General features: G+C 35.6%; 1 protein-coding gene across 3 annotated transcripts in view; it reads left to right on the top strand.

Moving 5' to 3' along the window:
- The window catches only part of LOC129240113 (unconventional myosin IC), a 122,255-nt gene that overhangs the window by 90,174 nt on the left and 11,074 nt on the right, over positions 1-21,007 (top strand). For all 3 annotated transcript variants that reach the window (XM_054875637.1, XM_054875636.1, XM_054875635.1), the window contains 3 exons: positions 12,264-12,411; positions 15,047-15,162; positions 16,925-16,995. In XM_054875637.1, coding sequence (XP_054731612.1) covers positions 12,286-12,411; positions 15,047-15,162; positions 16,925-16,995 — 313 coding nt within the window. In that variant the 5' untranslated portion in view covers positions 12,264-12,285. The remainder of the gene's footprint in view (positions 1-12,263; positions 12,412-15,046; positions 15,163-16,924; positions 16,996-21,007) is intronic.

The following is a 21,007-nucleotide window of genomic DNA, read 5'->3' on the forward strand; positions in this document are numbered from 1 at the left end:
TTTCATCATAGCGCGATAGCGTTCGCCATTCACTGTTACATTGGCGCCATCCTCGTCTTTGAAGAAATATGGGCCAATGATTCCTCCAACCCACAGGCCGCACCAAACAGTTATTATGGCAATGAATGTAATAGCTGTTCTTGAAAGCTTCAGGTTGCTTTTCAGTCGAAATTGACGTAGCCATGAAGCCAAAAACGGTCCTCATAAGTACCATAAGTTGGCCTGAGCGCGCGATGAACACTTTTCACAGAGCCTCGATTTTCGTAATACAATTTGAAATATCAATGAATGAAAATAATGTTTTTAGTCTGACAGCAGTCATGCGTGATTTGTCAAAACAGCCTCATTGGAAAAAATTCCTCCAATCTGATCACCCTCTAGTTCAGTTCTCATAAGTGCAGTCAAGGTTCTCTAAAGCGAAGCCCTTCTGAATCAAATAAATGTGTTCACTGGGCGCAAAGTGTCAGAATTTTCTAATTTCACTAACAATGTGACTTCGGAGTAATAGATTATTAGCCTAGAAACCCTATCCTCGTGATGGAGCTCCCACCTTAGGTATAGCATTTACAACCACTCATTACGAGCCGCTACTCACATGAAGACAGACACTGCTATGTGGAATTAGGGCAGAATGCTTATTTGAAGGCGGCATTTGTTCGCCTTGTCAGTAGGAGTTATCGGACGTTGTGGATTTTTTGAGGGGCTTGCCATACCCCAAGGAAAAACTAGCCACACCTATTAGTCCTACCCGCTGCTTATTCGGAACTACTTATTTGTAAATAAATACTTATTTACAGCTTCCCTTCATATCTGAAGGCCGTATCTCTATTCGCAACTTGGGACCCGTCCGGTAGCCTGCAGCTCGGCTTCCATGTAACTACGGAACTCCACAATTCCGCGATACCGGATTACAGAAATATTTATTTTAAAGTAATTTACTAATGATATACTACTTACGCAAGGTGGCGCAAAATCAATCATCCATTTTTATTTTTTAATAATTTTCTCACTAAATAAAAAACAAATGACTTGGAGTGATGAACATCTCTGTTTTGACGTTTATGCTGCAGCTGTCCACTTCACAAGTGTCAAATATGATTGACATACGAAGCCATTTGCAAAAGTTATAAATGTTCCGATAGGGTGATTAATTTTGTGCCTTTATTGCGAATTTGGCCGAGCTCTTCCTCCTATTTGTGGTGTGCGTCTTGAACTTTTTCCACAAATGGAGGCATCTACAATTTTATGCCGCCTCCGAACGGCAGATTGTTGGCTTTTTAAGAAATGCTTTTTCATAGTAGAAATACAATTGAGGGGTCGACATTTGGCATTTCAGGCCCGTGGTTTCGAACCCTGACACTACCAAATAGGTATAATCAAAGGGTAATAGGATACAAGGTTGCGACTTCTGAGTTCGCTGTGTTGTCAGAGCTCTTGAATAGAATTACTTGTATGTGAAGAGGAAGAGTAGCCGAAAGCTATAGAAACTACCGAACACAAGAAATTATAAACACACACACATTTTTTGCCGGTTCCGCAGAAAAACTGCATTGGAGGTATTTTTATAATTCGTGATTTCCCAATTTAACACGCGACACTTCCTTTTCATTAGTTTGCTTAATTTAAAAGTCACAAATCTTCAAACTAAAATATTAACAAGCCATTCATTGAATTTTCACAGGCATGGGATTTCTCCTCCTTTTCTTGTTCCTGATGTCAGACTTGTCAAAATCGGGAAAAATAAAGTAACTGTTTTGTGAAGACGCCACCCTCCACTTGCAGTCTACTTTAAATACCCTCTGGCCTACTGTATAAAGACATTTTAATAAGCGGCAAATAACCATTTTTTTGTTTCTTTACAAAAAATGTATTACAACCAAGACTAAAAACTCTGCTCGATTACCTGTTGCATAAGCTGAGGTGCAATAATTTGTTCTTATTCTGCTGATGATATAAACAATTAATTATACTCTTACACATCTTCTAAAGGCATAACTACTCATCCATTGCGTATATGTATGTCTGTATTTAAATCTAAATTTTATAATTTTGCCTTCTACGGCAGCACTTCAAGTTACAAGTGCCCACCTTCCGTTCTTAGAATCCGCTTTTAAAACAATTGCCAGCCGTTTGACAGCTTGAAATGCTCTTCATCAAGCAAATTCTGCCAACGGCAGTTTATGGATAAGCATATGCAAATATGTAGGTATGTATGCATGTGTGTAAATCAGGTAGGCGACAAAATGATAAAGTGCTCAAAATACTGTGCGCTATAATATTCCAACTCTCTAAAATTATATTAGTTTGTGGAAAAAGAAATCCATTGTTCTCTCGGTGGAAGCCTCTAATAATCGATATCTCCTAATGATCGATACTTTACGTGACTTTTTTGACGTTTACACCCTCCATTACTTGTCTGTTTGTATACTGCAAACTTTACGAGATATCGATCAAACAATTTAAAGTTTCTGCTCGTAGTCACTAAAAAATTATTTTGCTGTTTTTTGTTTGCTGCATTCAGTTCTGAGTTACAGGCTGGTCAGAATGTAAGTCAACAAGGAGAAAATTCGGTATATTTAACAGTTTTTCTATACTAATATTATAAAGAGGAAAACTTTGTTTGTTTGTTTGTTACGAATAGGCTCAAAAACTACTGGACCGATTTTAAAAATTCTTTCACCATTCGAAAGCTACATCATCCACGAGTAACATGGATCATATTTTATTTTGGAAATAGGGCTCGAGATATAGGTCAAAACGTGGACCCGGGTAACCTTCGGATGTGTATGTACAATATGGATATCAAATGGAAGCTGTTGGTGAATGCTTTAGTCCAGAGTATCTTTCATGCCGCTCCGTGACTAGGGTCTCGAGATAGAGACCAAAACGTGGACCCTAGAATGTGTTTGTACAATATGGATATCAAATTGAAGCTGTTGGTGAATGCTTTAGTACAGAGTATTTTTCATGCCGCTCCGTGACTGGGGTCTCGAGATATAGGTCAAAACGTGGACCCGGGTAACCTTTGGTTGTGTATGTACAATATGGGTATCAAATGAAAGCTGTTGATAAGTGCTTTAATACGGGGTAATTTTCATACCTATTGATGACTAGGGTCTGGAAATATATGCCAAAACGTGGACCCGCCGTGTCTTTGAACCGAATTAAACCAAACTTACACACATTGTTAAGGAGGTATTGAAGATGGTTTCCGTATAGTATGGATACCTATTGGTAGATAGGGTCTCGCGATATAGGTCAAAACGTGGACCCGGGTAACCTTCGGATGTGTATGTACAATATGGGTATCAAATGGAAGCTGTTGGTGAATGCTTTAGTTCAGAGTATTTCCATCCGCTCCGTGACTAGGGTCTCGAGATAGAGACCAAAACGTGGACCCTAGAATGTGTTTGTACAATATGGATATCAAATGAAAGCTGTTGATAAGTGCTTTAATACGGGATAATTTTCATACCTATTGATGACTAGGGTCTCGAAATATATGCCAAAACGTGGACCCGCCGTGACTTTGCACCGAATTAAACCAAACTTACACACATTGTTAAGTAGGTATTGAAGATGGTTTCCGTATAGTATGGATACCTATTGGTAGATAGGGTCTCGAAATATAGGTCAAAACTTGGACCCGGGTAACCTTCGGATGTGTATGTACAATATGGGTATCAAATGAAAGCTGTTGATAAGTGCTTTAATACGGGGTAATTTTCATACCTATTGATGACTAGGGTCTGGAAATATATGCCAAAACGTGGACCCGCCGTGTCTTTGCACCGAATTAAACCAAACTTACACACATTGTTAAGGAGGTATTGAAGATGGTTTCCGTATAGTATGGATACCTATTGGTAGATAGGGTCTCGAGATATAGGTCAAAACGTGGACCCGGGTAACCTTCGGATGTGTATGTACAATATGGGTATCAAATGGAAGCTGTTGGTGAATGCTTTAGTTCAGAGTATTTCCATCCGCTCCGTGACTAGGGTCTCGAGATAGAGACCAAAACGTGGACCCTAGAATGTGTTTGTACAATATGGATATCAAATGAAAGCTGTTGATAAGTGCTTTAATACGGGGTAATTTTCATACCTATTGATGACTAGGGTCTCGAAATATATGCCAAAACGTGGACCCGCCGTGTCTTTGCACCGAATTAAACCAAACTTACGCACATTGTTAAGTAAGTATTGAAAATGGGTTTCGTAAAGTTTGGTTGTAATTCGGAGCACTGGCAACGGGTACAGCGTTCTTTTGATCCAGCCATAATGTCGCTTACTTTTTTAACGCTTGGGGCGGAACTGAACTGTCAAATTGACAGTGTGAGTTACAATGTGTCAATATTTCTTTCTGATTTGGATGCCATAAGGAAAAAGCGTAAGTGCAACATGTAAAAATTGTTTGTGAATTTTTTTGGAGTGGATTTTGGAACAGTGAATAATTTCTTACGAAATTTGAGAATTTAATGTGAAATCCGAATGAAATTATGTGTTCGTGGAAAAAACAATTTTTTTCGTTTTTTTTTTTTTGAAAAATATAAATGGATAATGGTTAAAAAAGCTCCAATGCTTAATAAAACATATAAATTGAAACGAAAAATTCATGGATGATCAGGAAAAAGACGGTTGTTTCTTAGTTATTCATTTGCGTTGATTTGAAATTTAAAAACAATCTTCTTTTTTCCTGATTTTCAATTTGTATTTTATATTTACTCAAAAACAAATAGAAAAACAAAAAATATTGTTTATGCCAAAGCGATTGAATAAAGAATAAAGAAATAAATAATATGAAAACCATATATTTTCTGTTCTAAACCATATCTATTCTATTTTAGTGTGCCCAGCGAAGGGGGCGGGGTTTGCTAGTCTTTGATAAAGACGTAAATGCAAGCCAGGCCGCTGAAATTATGAGTGGTGTTTGGTGCTGATACTGTAAAAGCTAATTACGTGCAATTTTGGTTACGTTGATTTCGTTCAGGCATTTTTGATGTTACAGAAAATGTCGAAAATATCAATAAAATCACAGAACTAATCGAAGTTGATCCGCATGTTAGTAATCGTAGCATCGCCTAAGAGCTAAAGATCGACCATAAAACCGTTTTAAACCATTTACGCAAAACTTGTACCGAAAAATAATGGTTTTCTTTTTCCACAAACTAATATTATTTCTTCTACACCTTTCCTGGGCATAATTACGTACTTATGTATGTCCTAAATTGAAAGTTACCTCTTTCCTGAAAATTTAGAATTTTTGAATTTTATCAACAGTGACTTTCATTTGGCCGATCGTATACTCGTATATGTATGTAATTGACGCTTACACCCTTTATTGGGTGTTTGGCCGGAGGTTTGCTATTGCCTGACAGATGGGAATACTAAGCAATGCTCAGAGCAAAATTTGTATAACATTTTTAATCTAAAAGATAAAAACTTGATGGAGTCATTTGTATACGTGTGATTTTGCATCTTCTTCTAACTTATGCATATTGCCGCTTGATTAAACATATAGCTATACTGCTCACTCTAATGTTTTTTTGTATGATAGTTAACGATGACGTAAATATTCATCACATATGACAAATCACTATTGTGTAATTTCTAGTAGGTGATTAGCCGAACTTGGTGTAAATATCTTTCACCTACATGTAAATAAGAATCGAGCATTGTATTTTATCGCTATATTTTCTTAACATTTCATAAATAACACAGGCCAACAAAATCTCGCCGTTTTACAGCTTTTAAAACCGCTATAGGTGTTTCTTGAAGATTTTTTTTATGCTGAAAACGAATATGACCTTGAAATTGCTCTAGCACGTCAGGATTTTTTGCAATTTGATGTTAAATATTCAAAAAATGCAGATTTTGGCCATTTTTTTAATTTTTTTTTGAGCAGGGTAAAGTTTTTTTTTAATTTTTCACAACGGCATCGCAAAGTACTCTTTAGCTTTAAGGTCCTTTTTTAAAAATATTTTTACGATTAATATAAAAAAAGTTATTCTATTTTGAATTGGAGGCTTCTAGATATGCAAATTCAACCTTTCCAACTCTCCAGCGCCCCTGTAAAGGGCGAATTCAAAATAATATAACTTTTTTTATATTAATCGCAAAAATATTTTTAAAAATGGATTTTAAAGCTGAAGACTAGTACTTTGCGATGCCGTTGTGGAAAATTAAAAAAAAACTTTACCTTGCTCAAAAAAAAAATTAAAAAATGGCCAAAATCTGCATTTTTTGACTATTTAACCTCAAATTGCCAAAAATCCTGACGTGCTGGGGCATTTTCAAGGTCATATTCGTTTTCAGCATAAAAAAACCTTCAAGAAACACCCATAGCCGTTTTAGTAACTGTACCTCGAAGGACTGTGAAATATATCCGATACATTTTGGTACATAAACTTTATTTTTACTTAATTATAAAATGCCAAAAATTGATGGGTGATATAACTTTAATAATTTTTTTCGTAATCAGGACACCAAATTACAAAGTAATTAGTTAAAATTATCGAAAAAGTTTTTTGGTTGTTGGCCTGTGTAATAATTTCATATTTTTACTATTATTCGAAGTGATGCAGCGCGATATAAGTCTGCAAGAGGTGCATATTGCCTATTTCATCTTGTGTGTGACCACGAATTTCACCCGTCAACCGACATACTGAGTGCTCCCCTCTGCTGATGGCCACCTTGCATTCACTTATTCGTTTATTCTGGTCTGTTATTTTCGATTTATCAGCGATCTGAAAAATTTGGTTTTTATTAGGAGGTTGAATTAGTTTTAAAGGTGACACACAGATGGCGCTATTTATCACTTTATCGCGTTGGCAATACTGAATATATATTCATGACAAAGCCTCATCCCTAGGCTTTGTTTATCAGTATCTGTCATTTCGCTGAAGTATAAACAACGCAGTGTTTTCGTGCTCCGAGTATGTCAACTTTCGTGTCGTCGAAACGCAATTTGCGGGAAGCTTTGCTTTTCTGCTTCAATTTGAAAAAAAATACAGCCCAAGCCCGTGAATTGCTGCAGGAGGCCTACCCAGACCATACTCCGTCGATTTCAACATGTGAGTACTGGTTTCGACGATTCAAAAGTGGTGATTTTCACACCGAAGACAAGGAGCGTCTTGGCCAGCCCAAAAAGTTAATAATTTTTCGTAATGAACAATCAGAGGCGAGTCATATATTTACATCAATTTCCAATGGTGAAAGCATGTGCGCGCTTTTATGCGGCAATCAAATTTCAGTTTTTCTCTCAGGAGAAATGCAATTCTGAAATTATTTGTTTGATGCTTGCATTTGGTATTCTTAGTATTTTTTCACCGTAAATTCAAAGTCAAAGGAACTTAACAACAAGCATATCACAATCATTACAATCCTTCCTAAACCGTTGCCGCCGAAAGATAATGCGGATATTCTGGCCTGATATTATAAGCAACGATGTTCTTTGGGCGGCTACCGGGCAAACACCAGTTCACATAGAAATTATGCATCGCAAGTAGAAATGGATCGGACACAGATTGCGCAAACCACGGGATTACATCCAAGGGACAGCACTAGACTGGAATCCGCAGCAGAGGCGGACAGAGCAGGCCGTTCCTGGAGTCAAATTAAGCGTCTAGCTCTAATGAAACGAAATTATAACTTGGGGGAAAAAAATATATATATATATATAATATATATAAATTCAAAGTTCGGTATGGATTGTTCCAGACGCACTCCCTTCCAAAAAAAAAATGCTGTGTCGCAAAAAAGCTGTGCAGCTGCCATTTGCGCCAGTTTGTATCCAACGCGAAAACATTGAAAGCATTTGCATTTATGTTAGTAAACAAAATTTTTGTGTAGGTTGCAACCTTTTAATTAAAATAGCAATATAGGCTATATAATAGGCCGCTTTATCTAAGTAATATTATTATATATCCACACAATTATTTATTACTCAGTCCTAATACTTTGATTCAGAGTACAAAGTTCGTTATTCGATTTATTTTATTTTATATATGTTCTATGTTTTTTTTTTTTTTTGTTATTTCAAACCACATTTGATTTGCGGTTCGTATTTTAAGTAACCTAATTTTTCAATAGCGATTTCAAATAACCGTTCGCAATCGAGGATTATATAATAAGTTTTGCTTATCAAGTGGATTGATTATCAGCGCGAGTTATTTATTAGTTATGTAGAATTTTCCTGTGTTCATTGAAGTGGGTATTTATGAACGATAACCGGCATTTTGCAAGAAATAACAACAACAAAATTGTACAAAAGGAATAAAAATTAATGCTGAGTTGGTTGATTTCAATTGGTAATCTATATAACGATTAGCCAGCCGCGCCAGTATTTCGACAACTGTTTCTACTAAGTTGACAACAGAGCATTTTTATTAAACGTAAACTAATACGAACAACATTGTTAAGCATATTCTGTGTAAAAAAGTATGTAGAATTTTAGAATTATAAACAGCAGACGAAGGAGATGCACTGAGTTTATAATTTGTTGCGATTTGTTTCTAAGTATATACATTGACATCTGCAGATTTATGTACAGTGAGTCACAGTCAAAGTGAGCCACACTTCCTAGTCATCAGATTTAGTAGAAATTTTTTTAAAAATACCATAGATTGGAAAAAGGGTTTATGTGTTTTTATTGTTTGAATATTAGCTTCAATAATTCATCGCTTACATGAAGAACTTTCTTTGTTTATTATAAAAAAATGAACAAGAACTAAAATAATTCACAAATCTATCTCACAGTGAAAGTGAGCCACCTTAGCTGAACTGAACTTAAATAACAATTTAATACTTTGTTGGGCCACCTTTGGCGGAAATAACGGCTTTTAGACGTCGGGGCATTGATTCTAATAACTTACAGGCATATGTGGAAGGAATTGCTCGCCACTCGTCTTGTAAGGCATCTAAAAGACTTTGTTTTGAAGAAATGCTATGTTTCCGCAGGTTTTGGCCAAGACGGAACCATAAGTTTTCAATTATATTTATATCTGGAGACTGCGGTGGTACTTCCAATACGTGGGGGCAGTTATATAATAGATATTCCCGCGCAACAAACGACTTGTGCTTAGGATCATTGTCCTGGTAAAAATAGAAGTCGTTTTCGATCCCTAGTTTTTTGACACTTGGCTTAAGATTTTGCTTCAAAACGTCTATATAAATGTATTTATCCATAAAGCGTGGAATATGTTGAAGATTTCCAGTTCCACCACCTGCCATGCAGGCCCAAACCATGACGGAGCCACCGCCGTGCTTCATACTTGGAGTTAGGTTTTTCGGCTGAAACTCAGTGTTTTTTTGTCGCCATACCATCTTCTTACCGTCAGAGCCAAATAAGTTAAATTTACTTTCGTCTGTAAAGAGAACCTACAAAACCTACGATGCATTATACCGTTATGAACCTTTTGCCAGAAACTCATATCCTTGTAGACATATTTCAGCGCAAACTCCAACCTTTTTTTCAATTTTTGCTGCTAATAAATGGCTTGTTTCTGGCCGTACGACCATTATAACCATGCTTTCTGAGAACTCTTCTGACAGTTTCGGGGTTAACGTGGATATTTAGCTGCTCCTCAACCATCTTCGTCAATTTTGGAGCAATAAGATGAGGATTTTTTTTCACTTCCCGCAAAATAAATGCCTCGTCCCTTTCTGAAAACGCCTTTTTTTGCTTTCTTTCTGCTTGTTTCTTACTCTTCCTCCTCTAGTAAAGCGATGTATGATGTGCTGGACAGTTCCTCGACTTTTATTCACATATTCCGCAATTTTTCTTTGGGATTTTCCTTTTTTAAAAAGATCAATTACTAACTGTCTAATTTCAACACCTGTTTGTCGACCCATCTTTATAACCAGCTTGATAATAAACAACTAAAACACTAAGAATAAGATTCAAGCGAAAATTAATATCCAAAAATACATATCCCGTTATTTTAAAAGAAACAATGTTAGGTGGCTCACTTTGAGTGTGACGTTAGTTTGTGCGTTTGTTTTTGTTCTTCATTATTACTCTTACTTCGGCAGCAAACAAACAGAAAAAATACAGTTAGATTACATAAGCATGCTCACTTGATAAAGTTGACAAAAAATAATGGGTGTTTGAAAGTATTTACAAAAGTTGTTTGAACAAATATCTTCAAGGAATTGGTGGCTCACTTTGACTGTGACTCACTGTATATAAACTAACTAGTATCGCTTTTGGTCAAAAATTGTACCAAAAACAACTCCCATTGTTATTATTTGTTTTTATTGAACTTCAGTATTATCTTTATCTTTGTCCCCTTATCTTTATCTCTATCTTTATCTTTATTATTTTCCTTATCTGCATATTAAACTTCACCTTTCCCCTTATATTAAGTATGTAAATTTACCTTCATCTTTATCTTTAATCTTATCGTTACGTATGCCCTAATCCTTATCTTCTTCCACATATTCGTCTTTACCTTCAATCTTTACCCATAATCTTAATCTAAATATTATATTATTCTTAACCCCTTGCCGTGCCATTTAGCTCGACGAAACTCGAGCCCAAGTGTTAGGCTTCAACGCGTGGTAAACAGATCAGACTGATGCGCGAAAAAGGTCACAATACGTTCCGAAATGTAAATGCCTCTGATATAGACACTTTGCACAATACTGCTGTTGTGGAAATAAACTCTAATACCTTTTGTATTTATTATTTATTTGAAATCGATTCATTACATTGCGATCCATTCGCCAGCCTGGCTTGTCATATTCATGTTTGGGCCAAAACTTTCATCACGATTCAGACTCGTTAAAGCACCGCAAGGGGTAAACCGCTGCTCAACACGTTTCTTCAATTCAGTATCAATGTTAAAGCATACATTTAGGAGACACATACGCGTATGCATATTTTGGCGTTTGCATTAGTGCCAGTTTTGAATCAATGTTTTCTGTTCATATTTAATTAAAGCTCCTTTTATTGTAAAATAATAATTTATTGTTATTTTCCGCATATTAAATATGTAAAATAAAATATTAGACTAATTTAGAATTTAATTAATTTGAAATATTTAAATAATAATTAGCATCAAAATAACTTTCGAATGATAAAAAAATGGTTGACCCGTCAGCGAAATCCTCTCTGAATACATTTCCGCATTCCGAAAGAGCAGTAGCTTCTCAAACTTTATCAAAAATTATATCGGGTTCTTTTTCCCCCGGGCCCGGAGTTTTCAGAGGGGCCCGGACTCGAGGTAATTCCAAGAAATTTCCTGCTTGAAAAAATATAGTACATAATACTTCTACCAGAGTTCCATCACAGACTTTTTTTGGTGCCACCATATCGAATGTTATGATCACGATTACGAAGAATAAATATAATATAGTGATACAAAAGTGTATATTATTGAGCTCTTATTAAAATGGAACATGGATACTTTATTCCCGAACATCTGCATTGCTTTGCGAATATTCTGCACCCTGCCAGTATCGGTTGCCGGCGCCGAAAGATCGTTCAGCGCTTTATCAAGGATCAAAGACTGGCATCGTTCTTGTTCAACTCAGTGTCGAGTAACAGGATTGGCAACTTTGTATTTGGAATCTGAGTTAGCAAGGAAACTCGACTTCGATGATATTATAAGAGTTTTTGCCTCAGCTAAAGCAAGAAAAGCAAAATTCTAAGCATAGTGGCAGTCATTTTCAAATATTTGTAAGGCTCACAAATTGAATAAAAAATTTTAACTTTTTCAGCTGCGTTTTTTATTTCAGATCTGCTGAAGAGTTTTCTAAAATTTCATAATTAATTCTATCAAAAATTTTTTCAATGAGTTTTTCAATGTTTAAATGTTATATAACTATAACATAATACGCATTTTGATAAATAAAAAAAATTTGAAGGGGCCCGCATCACAAGTTTCCCCCGGGCCCGAATACTCTCTCCACGGCCCTGACGTCAGGTATTTGAGAAAAGTAGAGGTAAAATACCCCATGAGTTTCTCAAAATCGTGACTCGATAGCCACTCTTGGACCACAAAATCGTATTCAGCTCTTAAAAATAATAATAAAAATTGTGTTAAAAATGTACCGCTCGGAAGCTAGAAAGCAATGCCACGAGGATCTATGTCATCAAAGGGATGAAAATAAAATATAGCAAAAATTGTATCTTAAATCAAAAATTTACCGTTCGTTTAGTTTTTAGCACTTTAAAGTTCAAAGCTTTAATTTCAGTTCAAATAAAGTGCATATCATAAACAATAAATTTATTTAACTAATTTTTTTTTTTTTTTTCAGCGAGTCAACCAATAAACCGAGAATGGAGCGCGGATTGCACGATCGTGATCGCGCGGGCGTACAAGATTTTGTGCTGCTCGAAAACATTCAAAGTGAAGAGGCATTTATCGGAAATTTACGCAAACGTTTCCAAGAAAATCTAATCTATGTAAGTAGGCAAAAAACCATGTAGAACCATATATTTACATAACAATTGAAAGTTTTATTTGTATAAGTGAAGAAAACGTGCGAAATCAATTTCTTGCAAATATTGGGTTGTTTACAAAGTAATTTAAGTGAAAAAATGTATAAAGTTTTCTTTTATTTTTTATTTATTTATTTTTTCTTTATTTCTTTTTCTACTTATTTATTTCCAAACTACTTTAAGTAAACGTCATAAACGCAGTTCATGTGATGCGCATTTACTGGAAGAATGCAACAACTCAGAAAATCAGAAATTCGAGAAAAACATCTTCACAGTTCTCAATCAATACTGTCACCCTGAGTAAAAGTAAATGCATATTTTTCATCTAATAAGAGAAGCTTAATAGATTTTGCCAGCAAGCTTTTTGCACAGCATAAAAGCAGAGCAGGCTGTCGCTTCTGCACACTTACAGTGCGGTTCACTTGATTAGAGGCAATAACCAAATAGGAAAAAATAATAACAAATACAGGAAATTTTGGTTTTTTACATTTATTATTTAAGCTTAATAGTTTGTGCTGCCCCCTTGTTTTTAAATTACTTCGTAAATACTTTGATGAATGGATTTGTACAAATTCTCCAGATAGCCTAATGAAATTTCAGACCAAGCCGTCTTAATGATTCGAACTAAAGCATTATTGTCTTCAAATTGTTGCCCATTCTCATAAACCTTACGACCAAGTCATCCCCATAGATTTTCAATAATGCCCAGATCTGAGGCCGGTGGGCATACTAAAATTTCAACGTTTTAGGGCGCAATCTAAGTTTTGACCACTCTTGAAGTGTGTAGAAAGATCCAATTAAAAGGTCCAAAGATGATTCCATCAGAGCTTTATAGCTGTTTCCGTTACTTTGTAGTCTACATTTTCTCTATTTTCAATTCGAACGCGCCATAGCACGATATTGCTTCCCTTCCCATAACATCACCTACACGGTTGTGTTGTCGCGTCAAATACCTTTTCTCCTTTCTTAAATCAAAGAAATAGTAATTCTATCCATCCGAAACATCTGAATTGAACTTATTTTCGTCACTAAATACAACCTTTTTCCATTCACCGGGATCATTATTTGTAACAGAACTCCAAGCCATGTGGTTCCTTGCAAAATCGAGGCGGCGTTATTTGCGAAATTTATTCAAAGATAGTGTTTTGCAATTGTTTATGCTTCAGATGTGGCCCTTTTAGAATAGCTCCTCGAACGGTGGGCGCAATTTCATGCAATCCTACGGATTTTGCGGGTTACCTTCGGTGTTAAAGACATCGCCGCGCTACCTTTGTAGTTCTTGCCATAGGAATTATTTTCTTCCATAAAAATTATTGCCTCTAATCGAGTGAACCGGACAGTAGGTAAATTTTTCTATAATGGCACTCTTGTCGCAAGTGAATGATAAGTGCCAGTTTGATAGTTGGTATTTTGCCACTTTTCGTTTCATTTACCATTCGCATTAGGTTAGGTTAGGTTAGGTTGAAGCGGTTGTCCTGTGGGACACACTCAGGCTCATAGCCCATTGTGATGTCGCGTGGGGAACTCTCCCTATTTCTCCTAAAACTAGTGTGTGCTTTTCAAAAATTTTAGAATACCTCCTATTTCTGCGGAACTGAGATTTTCCAATTCGTTAAAAAATTGTCTGCCTAGAATAGCAAATCCCCGTCCGGATAGAGCAGGACAATGGCACAGAAGGTGTAAGATTGTCTCCTCCTCATCCTCATCAAGACAACTTCTGCAGAAGTCATGTGCTTGCGCACCCATCCTTTGGGTGTGCCTACCTATTAGACAATGTCCCGTTATGACTGAAATCAGTGGCTTAGCAAAGATTCTGTGCGTTTAGCACTGAGGTCGGCCACAGTTGATGGGCGATTTTGCAGGTGTCTTCATTGCGCCATCTTTCGTTTGCTTTCCTTACGATTTCTTCAAGGATAAGTAGCTTACATGTTTGTAAGGGAATGCCTATGTTATTGTCTATGCACTCATCGGTCAACTTGGTGCCGAGTCTCGCTAGTTCATCGGCTCTACAGTTACCCTCAATGTCGCGATGGCCAGTAGCCCATATTATCCTTAGGCGAAATGACTCAGCCATCTCGTTAAGAGATGTGCGGCATTTCATGGCTACCTTGGAGGTTGTCGACTGCTTTGTGAGGGATTTTATCGCCGCCTGGCTGTCAGTGAAAATGTAGATGTCATTTCCGGATATCGGAACTGTACAGTGTCGCAGCTTTCGTTATTGCCGTCAGTTCGGCCTGAAAGACACTACAGTAGTCGGGGAGCCGAAATCGAAAGAAATCCCCGGATGCTCGAAGTATACACCACCCTTAAGCTCACGCCTTGGAGTCTGACTGTTCACCAGTCAGGTCCTCTAGTCTGATGTCCTTGAGTCTCTCCAGGATCCTGAAGCCGGATTAAAAATAGCTTTATTTCATTTAACTTCAGTGGAAAAATATTCATTTCGATCTTTTTAGACTAGCCAATATTACACTAAATCATTTAGTTTAACAGTTATTTATAAAGTAAAAAAAGAAACATTTATTAGCCTTTGCCTAAATATTAAATAAATATTTCAAAAAATATGGAGCATTAACAAATACATATTTATTTTTTCTTTCAGACTTATATCGGTCAAGTGCTTATATCAGTAAACCCTTATAAACAGTTGCCAATCTATAGCGAAAATGACATCAAAGAATATCGAAACAAACACTTCTACGAGATACCACCACATATGTAAGTGAATAAACTTTTTGTTGCGCTCATAAATTTTTCATATCAGGCAAACGAAAAATATGATTGAGGTAAAAATATTTATAAGCGACATTGAGGCAAAATTTTTTTAATAATTATATAACTTACATAAAACTATAAAATATTCATAATACCTACACTTTTTCTATTAATATGCCTATCGTTTAAAGAAAATAACTTTATACACAGGGTGGTCCATATAGTGATTTATTTTGTTAATTAAAAAAATGGAGCTAAAATCTATTATTTCGGTTGTTGGTTAATTCGAAAGAACAAATATTCCTATTACTAATGGAGCACGATAGCACTTATGTGGCTACATTAGCCTGGTACACGGTGGAGCAAAATTAATCATCCAAATTAATTTTCGAGAAACTTTTTCATTAAATAAAAAAAAAATGATTTTGATAGATGGAATCTTTATTTTGGCCTTTATGCGCTCAATTGTTTGTCTGTTTGTATGCTGCAGCTGCCTACTTCACAAGTGTCAAATATGATTGATGTACGACGTCATTTCAAGAAATGTTCCGAAAGAGTGATTAATTTTGCACATAGTAGCACATTCAGTGAACCCAGTTTTCCATGACCTTGTCGACAGTTTCTGACTCAATATTTACCTCAACACCTTTTTTAAAATCTTCGTTTGTGCACCCGGATCTGGCCTTTTTTCGTCCTGTTCGAGGATCCTTTTTAAAAGTTTATATTCATAAATCGATAGAAAATTCAATTTTAGGAAGCTACCTGGAAGCTCTAGTCGTTAGCTATAATAGAAATATGTTAAATTCAACTCCAAATTCGAAAAATTCTGGCCAGACCCGGGTGCCCAGCGGAGGCTTAAGGCGTTAATGTATTGTTCGCATATCATCTGTCCTTTACGGCGCACCCCAAAAAATGACTAACGGCGTTAAATCGCAGCTCCAAAGTGGCCAATTGACATCGCCGAGACGGCTTGTAACACGACTACCGAAAAATACCGACTACCGAAATATACCAAACAAAGATCACCACCAAGCCCACTTTCGGCCAAAAAAGTCGCTCAACATGCTTCTGTAGCGCGGTCACAATTGACCGAAATGGCGTATCCAGTAGCATTTTCAAAGAAAAATAGACCAATGATGCTCCACCGCTCCAAAATCTGCACCAAACTGCCACTCTCCGAGGATGCCTTAGTCTCTCAACAATCGAATGCCGGATTTTTCAATCCCCAGATGCGGTAGATTTGGTTGTTAATATGACCGCCGAGATGAAAATACTCTTCATCAGAAAGATAATTTTGATTTTCTAATGATTTCGATCCAATAATCGAACAGTTTGGGCTACAGAACTTTCACTTAAAAAAAAATTTGCAATATTTCTCTACGCAGTTCAAGATTAAGGTGAATCATTTCGTTCAGCGGCGATATGATACTGACTTTTTGTTGAGATTTCCCGTGAGGAAAAGCTGTCACTATCAAGATCTAACATCTGATTAGAAAAAAATAGTATATGGATCACCCTGTATTTAGTTTATATACATTGTTATATAGTTCAAATTTGTCTCGAAAGAGTTATAGACAATTAGACAAAAATTTTCTGATTTTTTTATTTAAAAAATTGCTAAAATAAAAGGATTCTTAGGTCATTTTTGTTTACATAAAAATTAAATATTATTATTATATAATATAGCCACATTATTAAGCTGGTTATAATCAAAAGTCCTCCCCAAATTTGTAATAACTAATGTATTTTTATTTCTCTTGAACAGATTTGCAGTGACGGATAACGCTTTCCGGTCATTAATTGAAGAGAATAAGGGCCAATGTGTTTTAATTTCCGGTAAGCATAACTAAAACGGAGAAATCGATATAATAATAGTAAACTAAATCCGAATGGATATAGAATATTTAGCTTCTACGACCACTTAGATGCGGGCCAAGTTGAAGTGAGTCGCATTAACCCTCCATTGGGCACCCAGGTCTGACCAGACCTTTTTCGACTTTGGACGTGAATTTAACATATTTTTATTACAGCTAACGACTTGAGCTTCTAGGTAGCGTCCTAAAATTTAATTTTCTATCAATTTATTGATATAACCTTTTATGAACGATTCTCGAACAGAACGAAATAAAGGCTTTAAGGGGTTAGGGGTAGTCAGAATTTTCAAAAAATCGATTTTTTTTTTGCATTTTCTTAAAGTATAATGTTTTAAAAATATTGTGTAAAAATTTGAAGTGAATTCGACAAATACTTTTCAAGTTATTCAACAATTAACAAAGGGCGCTCGGCCGCTCCAGAGCCGATAGCAAAACTTTAAATGCGTTTTTCTCAAAACTATGTTTTTGAAACTGGTGAACACTGTAACTTAAAAACCGCTACGTAGATTTCAATAAAATTTATACAGCTTTTGAAAAACATAAAAAACTTGTGCCTGATCGAAGGATTTTTTTTTTCAAAAATTTCGATTTTTTTTTTAACAATTAACTGTTGGTTTTTTTTTCTAAAATCTGGAAAAAATTTTCTGAGGCCGCCATTTTGTTCATTTTGAAAAAAAAAAAAGCTTCGATCAGGCACAAGATTATCTATTAATAAAACTAATTTTTCTTGTCCGATTGGTTTTCGATGAATCTGCAAGGACTTGTGATGTTCACCGCAAGGGACTTCTGGAGAAACGGGCTTCACACAAACAGCGATAACTTTTGCAATTATTAATTTTTTTTTTTGAAATTTTGGTGAAGTCAAGTTAAAACATGATGTTTTTATGCTATGTTTTTATTTTTGTTAAATAAATAAATTAAGTAGCAAAAAAAAATTCGTGAAAATCATCATTTTTTCGGGCCTCTGACTACCCCTAACCCCTTAAGGGGGGGCTAAGGGATAAACGCTAAAAAAAAACACTTTTTTCATGAATTTATTGTAGCGAAACGGTTCAAGTCAGTTTATTAAAAGTTATTGCATATTTTAAAGTAACATTTGAAGAATATTTGATAAAATTTTCATGTAAAAATATTGCAAAATGAGCGAATGAGAGCACATTTACGTAGACGTCTTTTCAAAAATACATTTTACAGTAGTCAGCATATCTCAGCGTAGAATCATCTGAAATCAAAAAAATCGAATAATTTAGTTAAACTTCCCCCCAACGTTTATTTTGACGATTTATTTTCATTTTCAGCCATTTGGTAGTCGTTTGAAGTAAAAAGTGATTTTTGACGAAAAAATGCCGCCATTTTGTAGGTGTAAAACCACTTTAATATAAAAAAAAATGGCGAAAAAAAACGTTGGGAGGAGGTTTTTTATATGTAAAATATGTGTGCAAAATTTCAAAAGGATCGGTTAAGTAGTTTTCAAATGCCAATGACTACGCACTTTAAAAAAAAAGGTTCGAGAAAACCGCATTTAAAGTTTTAAGTTATGATCGGCAGATGTTTGAGGCGGCTCGGCTTTATGCTCTATAACTTAAAAAGTTTTACTCGGATTGACTTAAAATTTTAACACGGTATTTTTGAAATGTTTTACTACAATAACATGCAAAAAAAAAATCGATGCTGTGAACATAAAAATCAATTGAATTTCGTAGAACACATTTTCAATTTCAAGCTATCGGATAAATAAGCTCTTTGAATTTAATGGATTCCATCCTCGACCCGATATCATCATTTCAAAATTGGTTATGATTTATGTGAAAAATTATGCGAATTAGCAACAAAAAGGTGTGGCTTAAAGTCGAAGGATTCCTGAAAATGCAAAATTAAAAAATTTTAATTGTTAACTCATTTGGTAGGTTGCAATTGAAAGGTACCCGTACAGTGTCATCACAATAGATTAGAGGTGCTAGAGAAAAAAGGAGCAGAAACAGAAAGAGAGGGAGAGAAAGGACGGAGAAAGTTAACTCTTTTTAACGACCTAGCTAAGGCTAGTAGAAAGAACTATTTGGTGTTTCATGCTCACAGCGGATTTCGAACCTGTGCACTTCCGAACGGTAGCCACGCACCAGTTCATTCGGTTACGGCCAGAACCTGAACATATCTTAATTAAAACTCCATATCGACTTTAATGTAACAAATGCAGACAAATCTTCAGTAATAGGAGTTATCCCGATACGCTCAATGCACTATAAGGAGAAGGAAAATATAATAAAAATGAAAAAGTTTTTCTCAGCCAGTGGAAATATCCATGAGTGGGCAATATTTTTTATGCAAGCATAACCAAAAAAAAGTAAAATTCCGCCAAGATTTACATCCGGGCAAGAACAGTCACTGTATGATGCTACAACAACAAGAACGGTCATGGTCAACGGATGCTAGCATTCGTTCGTCGGAATTGCTTCGCTTTCACTAATCCAGGCACTCTCAAAACATTCGATCCGGAAGCTTTACCAAAGAGGTTGTGGTTGTAACAGTTCACTAGGTCCTGCCAGTGCGGTGTAATCTCCGATCGGGATCGTCTGTATTGACAGGTTGGTCCAGATGGAGATGAGTGTTTAAGAGAGGAGTAGGTTTAAAAATGGTGATTAGTATCGTGTGGTGTACCTACACATGCCGGAAATATATTGAGAATGTCGGGGATTCATTCTGGATAGGTATGAGTTTGACCTGCTACAATAACCAGACCCGTAAGCCCTTCGTCTATAACACTGTGCGACAGTGATTTTACACTTTTATGGAGACCTAGTACAACTTGTAGGCATAGTAAAACTAAGAAAAATGGTATAGGAGAAATTTCCAATACACCTCCAAAATCTCATTGTATGGCCATAAAACCGTTTTTCAGTAGGTTGATGTGAAGAATCACTCCTAACTTCGCCAATTTCCATCCGATTTCGAATTTGTTTTTTTTACTTCGAAAGAACAAAAACAAGCCTTTTTGACAGTGTGTTGACAATTTTTCTTAAATGACAACTGACGAGACTGTAGACTGAAGTATTTGGATTTTTTTTATTTTTTCTCTATTTTTTCAACTTTGACATAAGTTTTACGATATTATACGTTATTGAGGATTGTTTTTAGTACACTACTGTTATAGTAAATTTAATTTGGCGTCGAATGAGCTATATTTGACTGTAATTGAATTAAAATTAATAGAGTTGTGTGAGTTTTAAGATTTTATTTTTTTTTTACTAATTTGATATGTGAAAACCTCTCCTGACTCGCCTGGGAGGTGGCTGAGGTAGTCTTACCAAAGAGGGCTCTCTAATCGGCTTAAGAGAGCTCAACAAGTTTTTTGTGATTTGTGCTCCGTTCACTCAACTTTTCAAAAACTTGGGTATCGTTCCGTTCTCGTTGCTTACTGATGGACCTAAACATCTTGAAAGCAGAAAATCAATCCAATGTTGTTCTTTTGTTGCTAGTATAACTTCTGGTAGTATGAATTGCCGTCCCCTTCTTATTAAAATTTAATTTAATGCTCTTCACAAGAATCTCCGCCGGTTTGTGATCTTAAATATTGGTTTCTGTAGTTCTAATTATGTTGAGAATGCTTCTCACACTAGGGTATGGGCTGAATGAAATTTGTTTTCCAATTATTTAGTTTTTGATATTTCATGATCGTACGCCATCTTAATAAATGATATCCGGCCTAGGGTTTCTCATTTCCCGTCACATAATGATTCCCGGGAAACGAGAATATTTCGAAAATATTCCTGGGATTCCCGGGAAAATCGAGTTTTTATATTTACTAATTAAAATAAATTTATTAATTTAAAAACAATTAAAAAATTCATTTTCACATATTTTATTCATATTCACAAAACAAAAAAAATCATATTTATTCAAATTCATAAAACAAAAAAAAAAGTTATTTATTAGAAGAGTTTTTAAAATGAGTTCTGAGACAAACTAGCGCATTAACT

The sequence above is a fragment of the Anastrepha obliqua genome, chromosome 3 (assembly GCF_027943255.1).
Source record: "Anastrepha obliqua isolate idAnaObli1 chromosome 3, idAnaObli1_1.0, whole genome shotgun sequence".
In the NCBI taxonomy this organism is placed as follows: domain Eukaryota; kingdom Metazoa; phylum Arthropoda; class Insecta; order Diptera; family Tephritidae; genus Anastrepha; species Anastrepha obliqua.